Here is a 22,895-nt window from a genome sequence, read left to right on the forward strand (position 1 = left end):
TCAGACCGAACCAGTCAGTTGGCAACTTAAGATCAGATCTTCAGCAGACTGGAGCCACAATGAGACCAACTAAACCTGATTTTAAACTTAAAGCGAAAGTATTTGAGAGCCCAGTTTAAACCCTGTTAAATAAACCATTAATAAGGCCATTTGGCACAAACTTTAATCCTTTTATAAAGTGAGTAGTGGCTAAAACATTCACTTAAAACAACTCCAGGCTGAACAGATCAGAATTGGTTATCCAAGGTCAAATGTGTAGGTCACAGTGACCTCCCCAAACACCACTTCCAGTGCAACTCCAGGGTGGTATTTCTATTTTTTTATTATATCGTTAGGCTGCCTTAATAAAATGAAAAACATGAAGAGGTCTGAATACTTAGTGAATGTAATAGATAAAAAAGGCTTGATATCAAAATTTCCAATTGAGAAGACATTAAATAATTGTTTTTTTATAAAGGTATGTTTGAAATTAAAGAATTGTTGTGCAATAGTGCTTAAAAAGTGTTACCATAGAATGGTGTGCCTTTATGCACTCAATAAATTTGGTTATCGAAATAAAATATAAAACAATATTTAAAATATTAATATAAAATCATAACTTTAATTGTTTAAAGTTCTCGCGGGGCACCACCCTTCATAGAAGGGAAAAGATAGCCAATTTATTGATTACGATCAGTCTCATTTAGATCTAGTTCAATTAGAAATCTCAATATTTTTACCATTAAAGATTATATAATGAACAGGGAAGGTTATGAAGTTTTTTTGTTTCCGTTTGTATCCGTCTCATGAACTCGATATCTCAAGAACGCATAAAGGGAATTTCTTAAAATTTGGTACAAATATTCACTTAGACTTAAAGATGCACTGATTACATCTTGGTGGTCAAGGTCACTGTGACCTCACAGAGACAGTTTTTCACTTGAGGGAATCCTTTCACATTTAGCAAAAACATTGTCTTGGACTTATGGATTATCTGATTTCATTTTGGGTCAAGTTTAAAGAGTATGTACAGTTGCAATCAGAAATATTCAACCCCCTCACCTCAATAGACATTATAGTGATGTGGATGACAGGTAATGACATATAATGACAAAAAACTCATCAAACAACAAAAGATATTTATTAGGGCTGTGAAATGATTAAAATTTTTAATCAAATTAATCACAGGTTTCTATGGATTAATCATGATTAATCACATTACCGATTTTCTCGGAATATTTTTGTGAAAACAAGATTTATGACATTTAACTTTTCTTTTGTGCTGCAACTCAGCAGTTCTTCAGCAGTTATCATTGCTTTTCCATATGGAACATTAATATAATCTCATCATCTCATCTCATCTCATCGTCATCCGCTTATCCGGGGTCGGGTCGCGGGGGGAGCAGCTCAAGCAGGGGGCCCCAGACTTCCCTTTCCCGGGCCACATTGACCAGCTCTGACGGGGGGATCCCGAGGCGTTCCCAGGCCAGTGTTGAGATATAATCTCTCCACCTAGTCCTGGGTCTTCCCCGAGGTCTCCTCCCCACTGGACGTGCCTGAAACACCTCCCAAGGGAGGCGCCCAGTGGGCATCCTTACCAGATGCCCGAACCACCTCAGCTGACTCCTTTCTAAGTAAAGGAGCAGCGGCTCTAATCCGAGTCCCTCACGGATGACTGAGCTTCTCACCCTATCCCTAAGGGAGACGCCAGCCACCCTTCTGAGAAAACTCATCTCGGCCGCTTGTACCTGCGATCTCGTCCTTTCGGTCATCACCCAGCCCTCATGACCATAGGTGAGGATAGGAACGAAGATCGACCGGTAGATCGAGAGCTTTGCCTTGCGGCTCAGCTCTCTTTTCGTTACAACGGTGCGGTAAAGCGAACGCAATACCGCCCCTGCTGCTCCGATTCTCCGGCCAATCTCACGCTCCATAGTACCTTCACTCGCGAACAAGACCCCGAGGTACTTGAACTCCTTCACTTGGGCTAAGGACTCATTTCCTACCCGGAGTAAGCAATCCATCGGTTTCCTGCTAAGAGCCATGGCCTCAGATTTAGCGGTGCTGATCCTCATCCCAGCCGCTTCACACTCGGCCGCCAGCCGATCCAGTGAGTGCTGAAGGTCACAGGCCGATGATCCAATGAGGACCACATCATCCGCAAAAAGCAGTGACGAGATCCTCAGACCACCGAACTGCAACCCCTCCCCACCACGACTACGCCTCGATATCCTGTCCATGTATATCACAAACAGGATTGGTGACAAGGCGCAGCCCTGGCGGAGACCAGCACCCACTGAGAACGAAACTGACTGGCTGCCGAGGACCCGAACACAGCTCTCGCTTTGGGAGTACAGAGATTGGATGGCCCTGAGGAGAGACCCCCTTACCCCATACTCCCGCAGCACCTCCCACAGTTTCTCCCGGGGGACCCGGTCATACGCCTTCTCCAGATCCACAAAACACAAGTGGACCGGATGGGCATACTCCCAGGCCCCCTCCAGGATCCTTGCGAGAGTGAAGAGCTGGTCCGTAGTTCCACGTCCGGGGCGAAAACCGCATTGTTCCTCTTCAATCTGAGGTTCGACGATCGGCCGAACCCTCCTTTCCAGCACCTTGGAGTAGACTTTACCAGGGAGGCTGAGAAGTGTGATACCCCGATAATTGGTACACACTCTCTGGTCCCCCTTTTTGAACAGGGGAACCACCACCCCGGTTTGCCACTCCTTTGGCACTGTACCCGACTCCCACGCGATGTTGAATAGGCGTGTCAACCATGACAGCCCCTCAACACCCAGAGCCTTTAGCATTTCTGGCTGGATCTCATCAATCCCTGGGGCTTTGCCACTGCGGAGATGTTTGACTACCTCAGTGACCTCCACCAGGGAAATTGACGACGAAACACCATCAACCTCGAGCTCTGCCTCCAACATAGAGGGCGTGTTATTCGGATTCAGGAGTTCCTCAAAGTGTTCCTTCCAACGTCCGACGACCTCCTCAGTTGAGGTCAACAGAGTCCCATCCTTACTGTACACAGCTTGGATGGTTCCCCGTTTCCCCCTCCTGAGGTGCCGGATAGTCTTCCAGAAACACTTTGGTGCCGACCGAAAGTCCTTCTCCATGACCTCTCCGAACTTCTCCCACACCCGCTGCTTAGCCTCCGACACGGCAGCAGCTGCAGCCCTTCGGGCCTGTCGGTACCCTGCAACCGAGTCAGGAGTCCTCCAGGATATCATATCCCGGAAGGCCTCCTTCTTCAATCGGACGGCTTCCCTGACCACCGGTGTCCACCACGGTGTCCGAGGGTTACCGCCCCTTGAGGAACCTAAGACCCTGAGGCCACAGCTAGCCGCCGCAGCTTCAGCAATGGAGGCTTTGAACACTGCCCACTCCGGCTCAATGTCCCCAACCTCCACAGGAATGCCAGAAAAACTCCGCCGGAGGTGTGAGTTGAAGATACCTAGGACGGGGGCCTCCTCCAGACGTTCCCAGTTCACCCGCACTACTCGTTTGGGCTTACCAGGTCTATCCGGAAATTTCCCCCATTCCCTGATCCAACTCACAACCAGATGGTGGTCGGTTGACAGTTCCGCCCCTCTCTTTACCCGAGTGTCCAAAACATGCGGCCTCAGATCAGATGACACGATCACAAAATCGATCATTGATCTTCGGCCTAGGGTACTCTGGTACCAGGTACACTTATGAGCACCCTTATGTTCGAACATGGTGTTTGTTATGGATAATCCATGACTAGCACAGAAGTCCAATAACAAACGACCGCTCGGGTTCAGATCAGGGAGGCCGTTCCTCCCCACCACGCCTCTCCAGGTATCTCCATCGTTGCCCACGTGGGCGTTGAAGTCACCCAGCAGAACTACGGAGTCCCCTACTGGAGCCCCATGCAGGACTCCATTCAGGGTCTCCAAGAAGGCCGAGTACTCTGAGCTGCTGTTTGGTGCATACGCACAAACAACAGTCAGAGTTTTCCCCCCTACAACCCTTAGGCGCAGGGAGGCGACCCTCTCGTCTACCGGGGTAAACTCCAACACCGCGGCGCTCAGCCGGGGATTTATGAGTATCCCCACACCCGCCCGGCGCCTCACCCCCTTGGCAACTCCAGAGAAGAATAGAGTCCAACCCTTATCCAGGAGTACGGTACCAGAACCGAGACTGTGCGTGGAGGTAAGCCCCACCAGATCTAACTGGTAGCGCTCCACCTCCCTCACAAGCTCCGGTTCCTTTCCCCACAGCGAGGTGACGTTCCACGTCCCCAGAGCCAGCTTCTGCCGCCCGGGTCTGGTCCGTCGAGACCCCTGACCTTCGCTGCCACCCATGTGGCTGCGCACCCGACCCCAACGGGTCTTCCCACAGGTGGTGGGCCCATGAGATGAAGAGAGGGGGGGTGCCACGTAGTTTGTTCGGGCTGTGCCCGAACAAACTACGTGGCAAACCCGGCCACCAGGCGCTCGCCATCGAGCCCTCCGTCTGAGCCTAGCTCCAGACGGGGGCCCCGGGCTTCCTCCGGGCCGGGTCACATCTCCTCTTCCGTCGATATTCATTGAGGGTTTTTGAACATTAATATAATCTTCATCCTAAACAATATTCGGGCTCCTTAGCCATTGTGTGGTTGAATAAAACTCTTTTTTTTTTTAAATCAAACAGAAATTATTTGAGCTTCTTAGCCATAGGATGGTTGACATTTTTTATATTTTTTGTCACACAACCATTAACCACACCATGATACAATCTAATGCCTCTAAAGGCCCTCTTAGCTACTCGTTCTTTAGCCAGTTGGTGAGGCAAACTAACTTGTTCAAATTCTCTGACAGTAAAGCTGACCGCTTCTTTTGCACAATGTGTCCTGCGAGTGAGTCTGGTTTGTCGCATTCCACTTGAACGCCCCTCGCCGACCAACACATGCTTCGCGTTGCGGTGGTTAGGCGGGTATTGCTACGGTGAAACGATAACGTCTTCTCGCAGAGTGTGCATATCACCTTGGTTTTACTGAATGTTCGATCTTTGTTTTTTTGGAACACGATCTTCCCGTCCAGAAGGTCCTCAGGTTCATCAGAATTATCAGAGCTGCCAACTTTTCAAAAAACCTTGGAGTGAGATTTTGTCGGGGGTGACCAACATTTTGCCGCGCACACAGCCACACACGTTGGTGGCTCAAATATCAGGGAATTGTTGGAATTTGGCGTTGTATCCATGTTGTTCGCTGCATTCTGGTGGCCTTTGGGGCCCGAAGTCGTTGATAGGAGCGGCCGACTGGAGATGGACAACATTGGTTACATTCTGTGACGCAAAGACATAGCTGAAGGTCCACCCCCAGGAAATGTTGGTTTAAGTAGATGTTGTTTCCTGCATTCTAGTGGATTTTTGGGTGGTATGCTAAAGATGTGCAATACCTGAACTTCTTCTGATTCATGTTCCTCTGATCATGACTTGTAGGGCCTTCTAGCCTTGAGCTGAACATTCAACCAGAAAACTATTGTTGTGCCTCAATGACCACAATATAGCCTAATTAATAGACCTTTGTTTAAGATTTGACCAAGGTAGGTTGATTGACATTTTGATTACAATGGTTTTCAACTAATTCTGAACTGAAACCTAACCTATATTTTAAATAATTGTATTCTTAAGAGCAGTTAATGATTTATGTTCGCCTCCCACCACACTTTCCATCAGACAAAAAAGTGCAACAAATAAAGTGCTTAAACAGTAGCCTTTTTAAGCAACACAATGGACCCTCTTCCCCAAAATAAAATTTGTCTGGAGCCGCAAAACATATTTGATAACAAAGCTAATAAAGTTTTATATAAAGTTATACTATACTAAACTATGGTTTGTTGCATTTATGAAATTATCGAACAACAATAAAGAAAACTGTTGACATTTGATTGATATTTTTACCTGTTACAACAAAGGAAAAACCAAACGCTTATGAAGAGAAGAAAATACACAGGCAAGTGTCGGCCTACTTTGAAATAAATTAAACACAGACCTTTGTAGGGTTATTTGAGTCCTCCCCGTATTTGTGGAAAATGTATGAAATAAGAAGTACCCTATTTTTAAATAAATAAAAACATATAGCTGCAGCCTTATAGCTTAAAAATATATATTTTAGTTGGCGAAATATTTAAACGAAAAGTGAGAGCAGGTCAGGCTGGAGGCGGACACAGAAACTGCAGCTCGGTAGAAACCAACTGCAGCTTCTGCTCTGATCAAGACGCTGAGCTCTGATCAGCTGAGACCAGAGAAACTCTGTGTTTTCACTGTTTCCACTGAGCAGCCGGTGAGTCAGTGACCAGCTCCTTCACGTGAAGGAGCTCTGGTCTTGTGTCTCTGAGCGAGTGCGCGGGGCGGGGGGCGGAGCCTCGGGACCGGTGCGCTATCTGGGGCACACACAAACACACACTCGCCCGCTCCTGGTACTTCATGATGGCCTGATACGATGATGTTTTAAAAAATGATCGTGACTTAGTCAACCACCAACATTTTCGTCACGTCTCGTCAACAAGTTAAAATAGATTTAGTCATGCGCTTCACTTAAAAGATCCAGGTTGTTTTTGGCGTGAGAAATTGGATGTGTGGCGTGAGTGCGTGTGAAAACATGCAAAAGCGTGTGTCACACGGCGGAAGCGTGAGAGTTGGCAGCTCTGGAATTATCCATGTTGTTTGTTTGTTTGAATGGCAGCTGCAGTCTGACTGCATTAGAGCGGCAACTAGTGCAGAGGCGGCGGAATTGGAAGGTCCTTCTGCGCATGCGTTAAATGCGTTAAAAAAAAACGAATTAATCCTGTAATTTAATCATAACGCGTTAACGCGTTATTTTTCACAGCTCTAATATTTATTGATGTGTATTTTAGTTATTTTGACAACAGAAGTTGACTTAACTTTGAAGTTCAAATGAAAAATGTAACTCTTTCAACACATGTGCATGTGTAGTATTATTCAACCCCCCAGCTTCAGTACTTTGTGGCGCATCCTCTAGCTTTTATCACTTCTAAAAAATGTTTTTGGTAAGTGCGGACAAGCTTCTTACACCTCTCGTTTGGAATTTTTGCCAATTTTTCAAGTGCAAAAGCCTCTAGATCAGTGATGTTTGATGGCTTCCATGCTGTAACTGCCTTCTTTAAATCCCAGTGAATACCACTCCAGGACGTTCCACAATCTTTTTCTCAACCAAGCTTTGGTGGACTTAGAGGTTTTGCTTTGGATCATTGTCTTGCTGGAAAGTCCAATGATCACCAAGGTTTAATTTGTCAACAGAAGGCATCACATTCCTCTTTAAAATGGCCTGGTATTTCTGTGAATCCATGATGCCATGTACACAATAAAGATTGCTAGTTCCTGCCGCAGAAAAACAGCCCAACATCATCTTTGACCAACCTCCATGCTGGACTGTGGGGATGGTATTCCTCTGGTCCTAAGCCTGGCCTTTCACACACCAGACATACCGCTGGTCCATACGTCCAAACAGTTCCAGTTTGGTTTCATCAGTCCATAGAACTGTCATCCGAAACTCAGTTGTCTTATCCAAATTCCTCCTGGCATATTCTAGTCGACTTTTGATGTTCCTTGGGGTCAAGAGCTGAGTGTGTCTTGAAGCCGGCCATGAAGTCTTTTTTTATTCAGTGCATGTCTTATAGTTGCCACTGACGCACTTGTACCAGCCTTCATCAGGTCATCCTGTAGGTGTCTTGCAGTCACACAGGGGTTTATCTGAGTTGTTCTGACTAAGTTGCTGAGGGCCCTTGATGAAATGTTGGGCTTTCTTCCACGGCCAGGCGGGTTTGAAGCTGCTCCATCAGTTTTAAACTTCCTTATAGTGCTCCCAATTGTGTCTCTTGGAATATAATTTTTTGGGGAAATCTTCTTCTACCCAAGGCCTTTCAGGTGTGATGAAATAATCTCCTCTCTCAGCTTTTGTGGAAGCTCCTTTGCCTTTCCCATGATTGCAACTCACCTTGAATACCTTCATGGGTGGGGTTTATATATGCATCACAGCTGAAGCAAATGAAGGATCGGTATAGATTTCCCAAAGGCTTAATTATGTTTCAACTCAACTTTAGGACAAAATAACTGTCAGACAGCTTTAAAAACAACAATATTATATAGGGGTTGAATAATTGTGACATGGCTATCTTAACAAAATATACTGCTACACACAAATACTACATCATGCATTTTCCGTGTTGATTTTCTGTATCACTCAACTCATAAAGAAGTCATCCGAAGCAGAATCTTGCTCAAAGAGCAAGATTCTGTCAACTTTATTTGATAAATCCTTAAAATCTTTGGTGGGTTGAATATTTCTGATTGCAACTGTATATGTTGAAAGGGATATATTCAGATGAGCTTCCTTCACTTAGACTCTAGGATAAACTGAATTGAGTCAAGGTCCCTGTGACCTCTCAAAACACCTGTTTTGCTTTGAGAATGTAATGCCTCACCACCACCTTGAGGGAATTTGTTGAACTTTGACTCAAAGATGATGAACTGATTACAGTGGTCAATGGCCAAAGGTCAGTGACCTCATTTGAATCTGGAAATACATTTTTGTAGATGCCAGAGGAAAACAACCTATTGAAGTAATTAATTTGTTTTCCCTCAAAACATTTTTACCAGATATCAACCGATTTTCTTTGATACATAGAAACTTGTGTGTTTGTCCACCAGCACACAGACCTGGGGTCAGCTGCTGGACACGTCCATGTATTGCACTCGCTCTCTCTCAGGTCACCGCATTACGTCTTTAAAGCCAAATTTGAAAAGTCTCTTTACCTTGTAATGATCATTAACGGCCACAATGATTCAGCATCAGTTCCACAGTCTCACTTTAAAGAGGACATATTATGAAAAGTCCACTTTTGTAGTGCTTCTACACGTAAATTTGGGTATCTGGCATGTCTACCGTCCAAAAACAGGTCAATCTGAGGAGGGCTGTTTTAGACAGGGTAAAAAGGGTGCTGTTTAAGTGATTCTTGTAGTATTTTGACCAAACTATGTTACAGACATTTCATTAAGACCCCAAGGAACCATATCAACTGTGGTAAAATGGGCATTATATGTCACCTTTAAGGAAAGTTCTGTGTCGGCAAAATTCGGATCCTCCAAACCAATCTGGGCTGATTTTGTTTAAAATGCACACCATGCAACCATTTCATGCAGCCATTGGTTTCCATTCATTTCTTTTACAATGTGAAAACTTAACTTGAGGAATTTGCTTGCCATGATGCGACCCAGTATACATTATGTGGAATTATTTTGCATATCACAGTGACCATTTTGTAAATTGGTTTGAGCAGTTTTATAATGGACCATAAACAGATTTGTTGTCCTGCACAGGATCAACAGTCATCGTACTGTGTAACAGTCTCGGTGACTGGTCAGAATGTGTTGGGGTCTGTGTTTGATAATGTGATAAGATCAATGAGGTTGTAACAGCTGCAGTCTGCTGTTGATGGAAACGTTGGTTGAGGATGTTGATGTACTGCAAAACCCATGAGCCTCTGCAGCTGTCGCTCGCTATAGAGAGGAGGCCATGACATCAGAGGAGCACGCTGCAGTCGAGAACTAAACATTGCTAACTAGTTGAGAACGAGATCTGTCCTCACCCCACTGAGACACAACCAAAGCTGCTGTTAGATAAAATTTGATGGCAAGCGAAAAACAGAGTCTCTGCTAAACATCCCAGCAGGGTGACAGTCATAATGTCAGTTCTCGATGGAGGGCAGGGAGGTGACAGGCACCCAGCGGGAAAAGAAGCTCGATCCTCTGTAGAGCTGACCCTGGGAAAGGGGCGGGGGTATTGATTATTATTATTGAATATTGACAAGTCTCAATTCTAAACCTGGTTAAAGGGAGGTGAAATGAGTATATTTCCACAGGATGAGTGGGAGTGACAGAGTGGGCGTACCTTGTGGCTCAGGTGACTCCAGCAGTGCAGCCAGGACTTGAAGATGGGAGAGCGAGGAGGAAGACCTGCAGCCAGACTGACACAAAGCCCAACCAATCACACTTCAACATTTTCGCCGGGATTTTACAAATACCACTAACTATGTTGTTGTCCATTCAAAGAAGACAAGTTAATAGTTTGTGATATAGCTGCGGTGAGTGCTATGATCAAATGAAAATCAACAGCTACAACCTACAGCCTTGGAATTTGCTGAAAGCTCCAAGTTCACAAGGTTTGACGTGTTTGCTCCTGTTTTCAGAAATAGCGGAGGCTAATAGTGTCACGATCTAACCAATACGAGCCAGCTGTGCACACTGTGTTGTCACCATGAGCTCTGCAGCAAGCAGCAAGTCACTCAACACTGCCTCATCAAAGCAACATGAGGACACTGCTGATGTCACCATTGTGCACAGGAAGTGTAGTCTGGAGTTTAGGGTCTCAGGAGGTAGAGCATGAAGGTCAGCGGTACTATTGATACGGAGTGACGACAACAAGTTGAATCCCATCATATTGTCATTGAAGTTTGAAATCCTTTTCCATACGAGAATATAATCATGTTGGAAGAATCGACTAACCCACAGTTGTTGACTGCCATAAGATCAGCCACCAACATGAATGGATATGTTAGAATACTCACTGCAATCTAGAAAACAACACTGCATTAATCTGAAGTCATGACAAATAGGAGGAATAATTCAAATAACAATGGAACTGCTGAACTTACCCCCATCACAAACTTAGTATAGCTTCTGACTGCTGAGGCCTGACTGAACTGCAACAAAAAAAGAGAGGCCACAGTGTACTGGCTTTATACGGAACAGGAAATTGGATTTACATTGGAAGTAAAAACTGGAGGAAATAGCTTAATCAAATGAAAGTCTGAAATATAAAAGTGGAGTACATTAGGTGAAGAAGCCGAGTGTTGAAACATGTTTTTCTAGGGCAATTTTTCTATCATTGTAATAATCAGTACTGCTACCTTCAAACATTAATTAATACACCTCTTCATTTATGTTGGACACTGTCTTTTCTCATGAATGTTGTAAACATCATTATTTTGCTGACATGCACTGCGACACATAGTATCTATTGCACTTCTCTATTGCATATAAATTCGATTTTATGATTATCGGCTATACAAATAAAATTTGTAGATGGTTTCTATAATGGTCAGCCTTTGAACAAGCGAAGCCTTCAACTGTTGTCTGTTATCGCCAATTCTGCCGAATGATCACATTATTAGGCAGAATTGGCGTTAACCTTTATCTTTCTGATGTGCTCCTTTACACGTGGCATCTATTGCACTTCTGTCCGTCCTGGAAGAGGGATCCCTCACATGTGGCTCTCTGATGTTTCTACATTCTTTTTACCCTGTTAAAAGGTTTATTTTTGGAGGGTTTTTTTGTCTTGTTGAGGGTTAGGGGAAGTAGATGTCACACTTTGTTAAAGTCCTATGAGACAAATTATGATTTGTTAATATGTGATATACAAATAAAATTTGATTGATTGATGATTCTACACACACAAACCACAAAGTTTTTCTGAAAACAAACAGGTTTTACATTTAATTTGTACTTACAGCTTTGGCAGCAAATCACTTGCCTTTCAGCTGTTGAAGCAACATGTTTGAACTCTCAGCGTTTTCATGTGATGCACTTTAGCTCCCAGCTAACAGTGGTTGCAGAAGGTGTAGACTAGTTTCTTTTACATGCGAGTGATTCAGATATTCGAGTCTTCCATTGGTACTTTGTTTATGGCTTTTTGTATATGCATAACAAACTGTCTTATTCATTACTTGTCATCAATATATAATGTATTGTGTAGTTACAAAATAATAGTGCTCGTCATCCAGATAGATACTTACACTGTCGTCTACAGCGTAGGTATTAATAAGGTGAGAGAGGATGTTACAACACCACAGGAAGAGAACCTCTCCCAGCATATGGGGTATGAGACCTCTGCAAACACACAAAACACTGATCAGACTGGTGGAGGTCAAAGATCTAATCAACATGTCCGAAGTGTTTTTTTAAATAACTGTAAAATTATTATTACTCACACATAGAATCCAGCCACTCCTTCCTCCTTAAATATGTTGGTAATACAACTGAACATCCCACTGTAAATATGATATAAAATCAATGAACAATGTAAAAATCTACAAAAAAATGGGTTTCTTGTTTTCAGCTTTTAAATGGCAGCTTCCTGACTCAGCTATTGTAAAGTGTCTAAGCTGGTGAAATGAAGCAGATCTGAGTCTGTTCATCCCAATGCTCCTTGCAGCAGTTTGAAGTAGATGGGATGATGCTGTCATACTTATGTGATCAAATCCCACCTACAGTGTCCGGATGAGGCAGACTAGCTAAATTTCCAAATATGAATCAACTAATAATAATAATGATGATTGTGACAAAAGCACCTGAAAAATAAGAATATCTGAAAGTTAAAAAAAAATCTGACACCAATCCTGGCTCTATCCTCAGTGTTCACTGTTATGATGATTATATATTTATATTTGCATAAGTATACATTAGTAGAACCTGCCAGAGTGAGGCATGAACAGAGTCTATGTACTGAACACAATACGCAGAAACATAAGCAAAGAACAACAAGCTGGTAATAACACTTTAAGTGAAACACTTCAACAGACCCAATGAGCCTTAATTAAAACACATAGTACCTACCTACCATGCCACCTACCTACTTATCAACCTACCGCCCTCCCTGCCTATCTACCTAGCAATCTACTGGATAACTAGCTAACTTTAGGGGGAACTCCAGCACATAGACTGACCTATTAAACAGCAGACTTAGTGTTACCTTTAAATATTGTTGAATAAACTGCAACTCTAAAATCAGTGATAAAGTTGTTTTATACTTGCGGATCCCATTCATGGACTCTCTGGAATCTAACTGATATTAATCTGTTGTAGTGCAGGGGAACTATAATCCCTACATTATATGAGATTAAAAGAAAGAAATACATAAACTTTAACAGTTAAAAATATAAAGCTGTCTCACTGACTATGGGCCTTGCTAGTCACTCACTTCAGTCAGAGGAGAGCTGTGTGCAATCCAATTGTTTCCTACTGCTGTTAGTGCTTCACATTAAGTGCTTGACTGGTGATCTATGGGTGGCCTTTGTTGTGAAGCTGCTAGAAGAAAAGTCCCGTAATTTTTGATCCGGGTTACACTGTGGGGCCACAGAAATCTGAAGCATTATAACTTTGATAAATAATAATTCAATAATTGTTTTTCCGAACATTAACCTTAATTGTCGGTCATATAGTCATGCGTATTTAATGGTTGTAGAAAAAACCTGGTTTCAAAGGCTGTTCAGGAAATTACTGCGGCATCATACCAAATCTTACCTGTACTTGACCTCTCTGCCAACAAACTGGGCCATGCAACGCACTGACATAACTGCCAAAAGGAAACAAAACAGGTGATCAGCAAAGATATGTCAGTCGTTCTGAGAGCAATTTTCTGCTCATCTATTTTATGTAAAAACAAACATTTTTCATCTTAGCCAGTCAGACAAACCAAACCATTTGAAGAAAATCATTGTACTCAGAATTTGTGATGTCAATTTCACAATAATTATTAGACCATTGAGAAAATAACTATAAAAATACCTTCATAACTATTCAATAATGATAAAAAATACAGGGGCTTTTGTATATTGAGCAAAAGCTTTATATGGTAGAATAAAGTTTTACAGGCTTAATGAGGACATACCATGAAAAGGATGAGTGGCTACTCTGGACAGGCACTGGATGATCATCTCATGTGTGGTCTGAAGACATGAAAACAATGTGAAGAGACAGTTTGATAAAAGGATGAAAAGATGTGAAATGAAATTTTGGCTATAAGCCAAAATATCTGTTAATTTTTTGCTTGATAAATGTGTTTTGAGTAGGACTAGCTTATTTCTGGTAAAAAACATCTGAGGATGAAAAAGACGTAGAAGACACAGACAAAACGTGATCTCTGCAGTGGAGTTAATACATTAGATCCTTCCTCTGCCTGCTGCACCACCCCTCACCTGAACAGTCTCGTAATTTGTGTTCTCGTGAACTTTGTGAATATGTGAAAGGGAAAATACAGAAAAGGTCCAGATCCAATTGTGTGGACATTCTCCGGAGTTCATGTCTGACCTTACTTTCTAGACATATATTTTCGCCACATCTCTTTTTGTAGTTTAACAAAAGAAGCCTTGAACAAACATGAATCAACACAGTGATCATGTAATGGTAAATGGTTTTGTATTTATATAGCGCTTTTCTAGTCCTGATGACCACTCAAAGCAATTTACAGTACAGTGTTACATTCACCCATTCACACACACATTCATACAGAGCATCTATTCGCAGCACTTTGATATTCTAGGGGGGCCATTCAGGGTTCAGCATCTTGCCCAAGGACACTTCAGCATGCAGATGGGTCAGACTGGGGATCGAACTGCCGACCTTCAGGTTGGAGGACGACCACTATACACCTCAGCCACAGCCGCCCCAGAAAGTCTGGCATAACAAATGTTGTGTATTAGTGAGATATTATAGTCTGAAACTGTCTGATTAAAGAATTAGAAAAATGTATAAGAGTTATGAGTAATAGGGGAGAGCGGCTACTGATTTTACTTTCCCTTTCTCTTTTTTCTTTATGAATCTTTTGAGGGTTGTCTTGTCAATATTTCTATCCCTTCCAGCTTTTCTTAAGGACTTCTTTCCTTGCATGACCTCAGCGTCTGCACTCTCCATCTCTGCGAGGGGTGTTTGGCCCCAGGTTGTCTTCCTGGTGTAGTTTCTTGGCATGATGGCTTTTCTACAATGTTTATGACATTAAAAATAAAACATATGTAATGTAATATTACACTACAATATGTTTAAGACTAAACTTAACTTGTGCTTCATGTCTCACTTTACCCCACAGTGTTTGTCTCACTTTACCCCACAGCCACCATTTTAGAAAAAACAACATCTCTTAGCAATTCAGGCTAATCTTCAGCTAGCATCAATCACATGGTTTTATATGTTGGAAGTTCATCAACATGTATTATATAAGTTTTTCTACCTGAATCAATTTGTTTTGATACAACAGTTGATTAAGTTCAAAGCAAGAAAATTTACTTTTACATGCAATAAACATGTTTTTGTGAAAAAACATCCTTTCCACAGCACCAGCCCCAACTTCTTCTTCATGGCAAGGGGGGAATGGGAGGGGCTTGAAAACATAATGGTCACATGACCACAAATGTGTTCCGTTGCCTAGATACAGGGGATGTCTCACATTACCCCGCTCTCCCCTACAAGGATAATTGCTGTACACTTTTTGTTTGCCAATTTTCCATACTCTGTGCACTGGTTGAACATTTTTAAGAGCTACTTTGACAGATTAATTTTACACTGTAACAAAAAACTACCAACATGACAAACAGAAAGTAGGTAGTGAGTATAACAACACAATGCAATTACATCTTAGCAGTTAGCCTCCACATGAATTGAGCCTGGGATGATCCCAAAGTCGGGAGCAGGGTGACCTCTCACCTCTCTAACCACTTTCTTGAGTGAGGTCTGAAGGTCGTCTCTCTTTGCTAGAAGCTCCGCCTGCTGAATAAACAAGTGAATTACTCGGACAACTCTACATAATACCTACTGTATACCTTTCGATTCTTAAACAACCTCGACAGCTGTTTCTGTCCGTCCCTCTGTCTAAGCTGAGGTGTAAAGCCTGAAACATGCTTCTGCGTTTTCACGGGCCCGTAAGTGCAAGAGCCCTTCCGGGTCCCTTACGTGCTTATGTATCCCTCCTTACGTGCTGACGGGTGTCGACCCCCTTTTCTAAAATTTACGGCAAAGCTCCGCAAGCTCACTCAGCCCGCAAGGCTGTGATTGGTCTGCTCTACATCCCTTCTGGAGCTGCATTTCCGGTTTCATGCCACATAACACAGGCAGAAACAACGGGAGATTTAGAAGAATGAATATGGACCAAATAGAAGAGCGTTTGGCAGAAGAGATCCGAAAGTATGTCCACTTGTATAACCCGTCACTGACTGGCGTATTTGTCCGCCTGAAAAAGGCTACAAGGAGCCGCAGTAGCTATGTAAATAAACAATCGATGAAGAAGAAAGAAGGCGTCTCTCAGGTCGTCTTCGACAAAAAGCATTACTCCGCCTAGTGTTCTGGCGCGGAACTGCTTTGTAAAACGCGCAACGGTTGGGGAAGCATGAATGACAACGAGCCTTGCGCCACAGCGGCGTGAAAAGACGCAGACGCAGTCGCAGAAGCATGTTTCAGGCTTAAGGGCGATCATGCGTTTGCTGTCACTGCTCAAAAGCTTTGGAAGAATTTATCATGAAAAAATCTGGAAATTTATAAATCTGTGCTTCAAAGGCTAAGCTCTGCTGCAGTTTACCTTTGCCCAATCCACTGTAAAGATCTGGCTTCAGTTTCGGCCTTCAGTCAGATTTCTGCCCCAACACAAGGCCCCATAAGAAACAGCCATAACACTGTCATGATATCTGTGCAGTCTTAGTCTCAGAAGTTGCTTACCTGTTTAACGTTGCTCCTGACCATGGTGGAAATGGCACTGGTTAGGAAACGAGGTGAGAAGCCACGGAGGAGTCCCCTCTTTCCATCCACCTTCACAATGTGATGTGCTGAAAACAAATCCATCTCCTGTCGGCTGCTCTTAATTCATGTCCAGTGAAACTGTTACAGAGCACTCACACATATCAGACTTCAGCAGGAACGTGTGTAGTAGAAGCTGAGAAAAGCTCAAATCTTCAAGTGGCAGTTCCAACACCAGTCAATCAAATCACACTTAAACTAGTCAATCAATTTATATTCTTTCTAATACAGATCCTTCCAGGCATCAAATGAACTGAGCCTGGAGAGAGGAGGTAGAGCCAGTTGTTGAACCAGTTGTTGGTATGTGCTCGTCTGTTTGTGGAGTTTATTTTCAAACTACTTTCCTTTGGCATTTCATGAATAGCTAGCATGGCACATTAGCACAAAAAACTGATCACTATGATCTCTCCCTCGCACCGACTCAAACTCAAACAGGCTCATTTAAAAACAGACTGGGTAAAAACATAATTTGGTCTTCAGGAACAGAAATGATGAGCATGATTATTTGCATATAGAGCGGGGAAGTGAGATCTGATCCCAGTGGTCACAGGAAGCAGGTGTGAACAGACAAACTTAGAGCTCCCTACTTCGGATCGGATCTAGGACAGATTATGAAACCCAGTCTGAACAGGACATAAGACAATAAATAGTCACATCTCACTCACCATAGGAGAAGAAGCCAGGTAAGTATAAGACTCTTCTTCCAAACATCGTTGTGCCCACAGTTGGAGGAAGAGGTTCATGTCCCACCTGGAAACAACAATAGCAAAGAGCAAACACAGCTTCTCTGCTTTGTGGGAATCAAGGAAACTATTGTAATGACCAACTAGAATTACTGCATCAGAGTTGTATGCAGTCAAGTTGCAGGAAATATGGTCACAATCCCCCCGTCTGTTCCTGAGTTGTGGCGTTTAATAACGACCAGAAAGTTGAACTTTATCGTCTTGAAGTAATCCTTCACATTTTTGTGTGTGATAGCACAGTGCACCATAAATCTTAAAAGGGAAAAGATTTGAACTACAAACAATGCAACAGCGTTTAGCTGTCTTAGTTCTATTTATGCAGAAAATACACCTTAGGGTGCTTGTTAAACATGGTCAGTTTAATACTATAACTCCTTCCTCTCAAAAAAGGCACCATCCACTGTCCTCTGTGGCACCTCAAATTTATCTGCATTTCTATTACATGTGACGGAGAGGAAGGGGGCTTAATAAATGCCAGGAGAGGAACTTTAATTATATGTACTCAGTTTGGACATTTGTGGTATTAAATGGCACTGTGATCAAGCAGGCTGGATAACTGTAATGCTCTCCTATCTGGTCTACCAAAACAGTTATAAATTGTAAATGGTTTGCATTTATATAAAGCTTTTCTAGTCTTGCTGACCACTCAGTATAGTTCGCCATTCAAACACTCATACAGTCCGTCTATGACTATGTGTAGCACTTTTTCTATATGGGGCAATTTCTGGGTTCAGCATCTTGTCCAAGAACACTGCGGCATGCAGATGAGGAAGACTGGGAACTGCCAACCTTCTGGTTGGATTAATCCAGGACTCTGAACAGGAATAGAAGGAGAGAACATTTTACACCAGTCCTAAAATCCCTACATTGGCTGCCATTTTTTTGGCCTGTTTTAAAGCACTTCATGGTCTTGCCCTAGTATATTTGACTGACATGCTGAGAATGTATGAACCAGCTCGGCCCCTCAATCAATCAATCAAATTTTATTTGTATAGCCCATATTCACAAATTACAATTCATCTCATAGGGCTTTAACAGGGTGTGGCATCCTCTGTCCTTAACCCTCAGCAAGAGTAAGGAAAAACTACTAAAAACCCTTTTAACAGGGTAAAAATATGTAGAAACCTCAGAGAGAGCCACATGTGAGGGATCCCTCTCCCAGGACGGACAGAAGTGCAATAGATGCCACGTGCAGGAAAACATCATCAATAATCAAAGTCTCTAGCAGCATTTGATGAGGGTAGACATCCCGAAGGACAACCCCAACATGACATGCCAAGCAGTCCCGCTGCAAGCACAGTCCATGCTCAGCAACCATCTAGACCACGATCCACCATCCAGACCAGACGCCACTCCAGTCCTCAGTCACCGTCCACCGCCGACCACCAGGACCCATCACAAGCCACCACCGCGGTCCTGGTCCACCGCCCGTGCCCAATGCCAACGCGACACAGGGTCCGCCACCAGCACCACGATCAGCCCAGAATCCGCCACAATGGATCCACCACCGCGACCCCTGTGTACGATCCACAAACCGCAATCCATGGTGCGGCCACAGAGGCCCTGGATCTGCGGGTGATAAAGCAAAGGGATTCCGGGGAAGGGGGATAGGGATGGAGAAGAGGAAGGAGAAGCTGGAAAGAGAAGCTCCGTGTGTCATGTGTCATAAAATAGAACAAGTAACGTTCTGGCGCACTAATTAGCTCTAACTACAAGCTTTATCAAAAAGGAAGGTTTTGAGTCTACTCTTAAATGAAAAGATGGTATCTGCCTCCCGAACTGAAAGTGGTAGATTATTCCACAGCCGAGGGGCTTGATGGCTAAAAGCTCTGGCTCCTACTCTTTTTTTAGAGAATTTAGGGACGACAAGTAGGCTTGAATTCTGGGAGCGGAGTGCTCTAGCGGGTTTATAAGGTACTAACAGCTCTTTAAGGTAAAAAGGCGCCATATTATTAAGGGCCTTGAAGGTGAGGAGGAGAATTTTAAATTCTATTCTAGATTTAACTGGAAGCCAGTGTAGCGACGCTAATACTGGAGAAATGTGCTCTCTTCTCTTTGTTCTCGTCAGGACACGTGCTGCGGCATTTTGGACAAGCTGTAGAGTCTTTAACGACTTACTGCTGGAGCCAGATAATAATGAATTACAATAGTCCAGTCTCGATGTAACAAAGGCGTGGACTAGTTTTTCTGCATCTTTTTGGGAAAGGACATGTCTAATTTTGGAAATATTACGTAAGTGGAAAAAAGCGGTCCTAGAAATTTGTTTTAAGTGAGAATTAAAGGATAAATCAGGATCAAAGATCACTCCCAAGTTCCTGACTGTTTCATTGGAAGCAAGGGCAATGTCGTCTAGCGCAGCTATATCATTAGATAATGCATCTCTAAGGTGTTTGGGGCCAAGTATTATAACCTCTGTTTTGTGTGAGTTTAATAAGAGAAAATTGCGGGTCATCCAGGTTTTTATGTCCTTGAGACATGTTCGAAGTTTAGTTAATTGATTACTTTGTTCAGGTTTTATTGACAAATATAACTGGGTGTCATCCGCATAGCAGTGGAAATTTACCGAGTGTGTCCTGATAATGTTTCCTAGTGGAAGCATATATAATGAGAATAAAATGTTCATGTTCTCTGGTACAAGTCTTTGTTATTGTTCCAAAGTGCCGGACGAAAACTTTTGGTGAGTCAGCTTTTGAGTTTTTAATGCCCTGAGCAGATTTTTAAGCGTAAACTTAAAATGACCTCTTTAGTCTTGCTTTTAACTACTTATGGTCTTTTCGACACGTGACAATTTGTTAACTGTTTGCTATGTTTTATCATTATTAAATACTTTTACTTATTCTACTATGTCTTCTATCTCAACTTCTATTTAACTATATTTTACTATTTTGTTCTTCTTTGCCCCTTATTTTCTTTTATTTCAGTTTCTTAATTTAGATTTTTATTCTACAATCCTACAGTTGTTCTATTTCTTCATTTATTTGTCTCCATTTTAAGGTGTGCATTAGTCTAAATGTATTTTACTGTTAACTGTTTATTTATTTTCTTTGCTCTTGTTTTTTTTCTTCTACTTATGTCTGTCTAACAATCATATTGTCAATCATAATGTGAAGCACTGATGGATTGTTACTGTCATTGGAAAAGATATTACGCACAATCTATAAATAAATTTGTGTTTATATAGCCCATATTCACAAATCCCAATTTGTCTCATAGGGCTTTAACAAGGTGTGACATCCTCTTCTCTTCACCCTCAACATGAGTCAGGAAAAACTACCAAAACAACCCCATTAACAGGGCGAAAAAAATACATAGAAACCTCGGAGAGCCACATGTGAGGGATCCCTCTCTGGCCTGTTACAGTTTCACAAGGAACCAGAATATTTCTACCCTTCTCAGTGTCCATACGTTGATTTATTTGTTGCATTGACCACAGTATAAACACTGACCACCACATAATGGCCGATACTTTTCTTAAATTGGAAAATCTTTCTTCACAACACTCATTCATCCCCTCTTGACTTTGCTCGCTTTTTTTCTCTCTCACTCACTTTACGCTGCCGACACACTGACACACACATACACATATCCACATTGACATTGGATACATCTGTAAACCAAACTGGGTAAAAACAATAGTATTTGTGCTTTTGCAGACAAATGACCGAAATGATTATTTGCAGGGAAGTGAGATCGCAAGTGGTCTGGAACAGACAAATTTAATTAGAAAAAAATGGCGCAGCAAACATTGTGCATTAGTTGTGTTGTACTTGTGTGACTATGAGAATGTGTCTTTATTTACCAGCCATCCATCTATCCATTTTTCTGATAATCTGGGGTCCGGTTGAGTAGAGAACCTCTTAAGCAGGTATTGTAGACATTTCTCTCATCAGCAATGCCTTCCAGCTGCTACTGGAAAATTCTAACTACATTCGCCTAAGTGTAGATTTGTCTGATTGATGCTCAAAAGTTCAAGTACAGTCAAACTGTTGTTGAGAAAGCAGACCAGAGGTAAAGGTCTTACAAACTCAAAACGTCCACATGGACAGGCAGGAAGACAGCCATGAAAATATATAATAAAGATATAAAATACATAATTTAAAAAACTGCTGAAAGTTAGGGTCTCATGTCACAAGACAGCAAAGAGGGTGTGCTGAGGTTTAGGAAAGCATCATTTATTAATATTGTTATGTTACATGTCTTAATCGCATTAAGGTTTGAACTAGACTTTCTCAAGCATGTTAGAATCGACCTTCCATTTGTGTAATCGATTAGATGAACGGCTCACAAGTCATGTAGGTGGAATTAGTAGGTAGATGGTGAAACTGTCGGTCTACACCAGGGTTCAATCACCAGAGCATGTCATGGTACACAGTTTGACTGTCAAAACTAGGAGAATATTTCACATATGACGTTATTATGTAAATTTGTTTGCAAAAGAAACTGCGGACTGAATTGTTCCTGAATTTTTGATAAAACACAAAATAGTAACTGCTCTGAACCTCTGTCCCAGCTGCTCTGGTCCCTGCTAGCAGTTCAGGTGAATGAGCGCAATGTATTCCCCCCCATAGATAGTATATAAACAGGTGGTCAACAACACACCAGCGGCGGTGATATCTGACTTTCTCCGGCTAGCTACTTAGCTACATTAGCTACCTGTATTAGCAGCTTCACGTACAGCAGCGGGTGTGTGACGGCTGTCACACCCGCTCCCAGCAGCAGCACTGCGGTGTCCAGAGGCACGGGGGTCGGTGTAGCATCCGGGTCCACACATACTGACAGGTTTTCTGACGGCTCCATCTTTAGCTACCGTGGGAGAGGACACTGCTCATCCCCGCTGTGCCCAGCTAAAGGCTAGAAAGATAACATCGTAGTTTCTACGCGACACGAGGGCACAGAGTGGGTTTCATTTGATTAGCCTGCTGTTTGTTTAACGTGGTTGGAGCTTTGTTCGTTTGGGACTGATTGACAGTTGACCAGAAAACACGAGCTGCCGGAAGCTGCAGGGGTTATATAGTCTATGATGAGATAATAAAGACAGGATATAAGGATAGAGTTAATAAAACAGCAAACTATAAAAAACATATACAACATATGTATGTGTGAACTACTCAGACACATTGTATTTACTGGAATGTGAGTGAGCTCACACAACCTATACAATCCGTTATAGTTATAGTTATGGTTTTATCATGGACTTTATATAGTTTGAATTATGGAGACGGTACCGTTGACTGTATTCAAAACATGGGCTGAATCTATGGTCAGTACTTTGGACTGTATATAGACCATGGATTGTATACAGACTATGGGCTGGTTCTGTTGTCTAACAGTAGATAAAGTCTTTGATTTAAATGCAAAATTGCATCACCATCCAGCAAAATATTTGTTGTGTTATTTCTACTTTCTTTTCCACCAACTCACCAGAAAAGAAGACAAATGCGACCATATCATTACTATTATTGCTGTTGTTGTTGTTATCATTATTATAAACTTAAAACGCATTATGCACCCTGGTTTCTGAAGCAGGTTGACCGCAACTCTGTAGAAAAGGGTTAAATTCAGCTCAGAGTCACTTCAGGATCT

At 42.5% G+C, this 22,895-nt stretch overlaps 1 protein-coding gene across 4 annotated transcripts; it reads right to left on the minus strand.

Moving 5' to 3' along the window:
• Positions 1-6,349: 6,349 nt before the first annotated feature.
• Positions 6,350-22,263, minus strand: LOC128442954 (mitochondrial carrier homolog 1). Of its 4 annotated transcripts, XM_053425607.1 has the most exons (12): positions 21,966-22,263; positions 17,235-17,319; positions 16,492-16,598; positions 15,487-15,546; positions 13,679-13,736; positions 13,312-13,363; positions 12,000-12,059; positions 11,805-11,898; positions 10,665-10,712; positions 10,516-10,583; positions 9,902-9,977; positions 6,350-9,773 (listed from the first exon to the last, which is right to left on the minus strand). In XM_053425607.1, the coding sequence occupies exons 1-12, from the start codon at positions 22,107-22,109 to the stop codon at positions 9,699-9,701; spliced, it is 927 nt and encodes a 308-aa protein (XP_053281582.1). In that variant the 5' UTR covers positions 22,110-22,263; the 3' UTR covers positions 6,350-9,698. The 4 variants fall into 4 exon arrangements, 2 of the variants coding, with proteins under 2 accessions (XP_053281582.1, XP_053281581.1); XM_053425606.1 differs by lacking the exon at positions 10,516-10,583 and having other exon boundaries at positions 15,487-15,549; XR_008338924.1 differs by having other exon boundaries at positions 9,700-9,773; positions 9,902-10,583; positions 15,487-15,549.
• Between the last annotated feature and the right edge of the window lie 632 nt (positions 22,264-22,895).

This window comes from Pleuronectes platessa, chromosome 6 (genome assembly GCF_947347685.1).
Source record: "Pleuronectes platessa chromosome 6, fPlePla1.1, whole genome shotgun sequence".
In the NCBI taxonomy this organism is placed as follows: Eukaryota; Metazoa; Chordata; class Actinopteri; order Pleuronectiformes; family Pleuronectidae; genus Pleuronectes; species Pleuronectes platessa.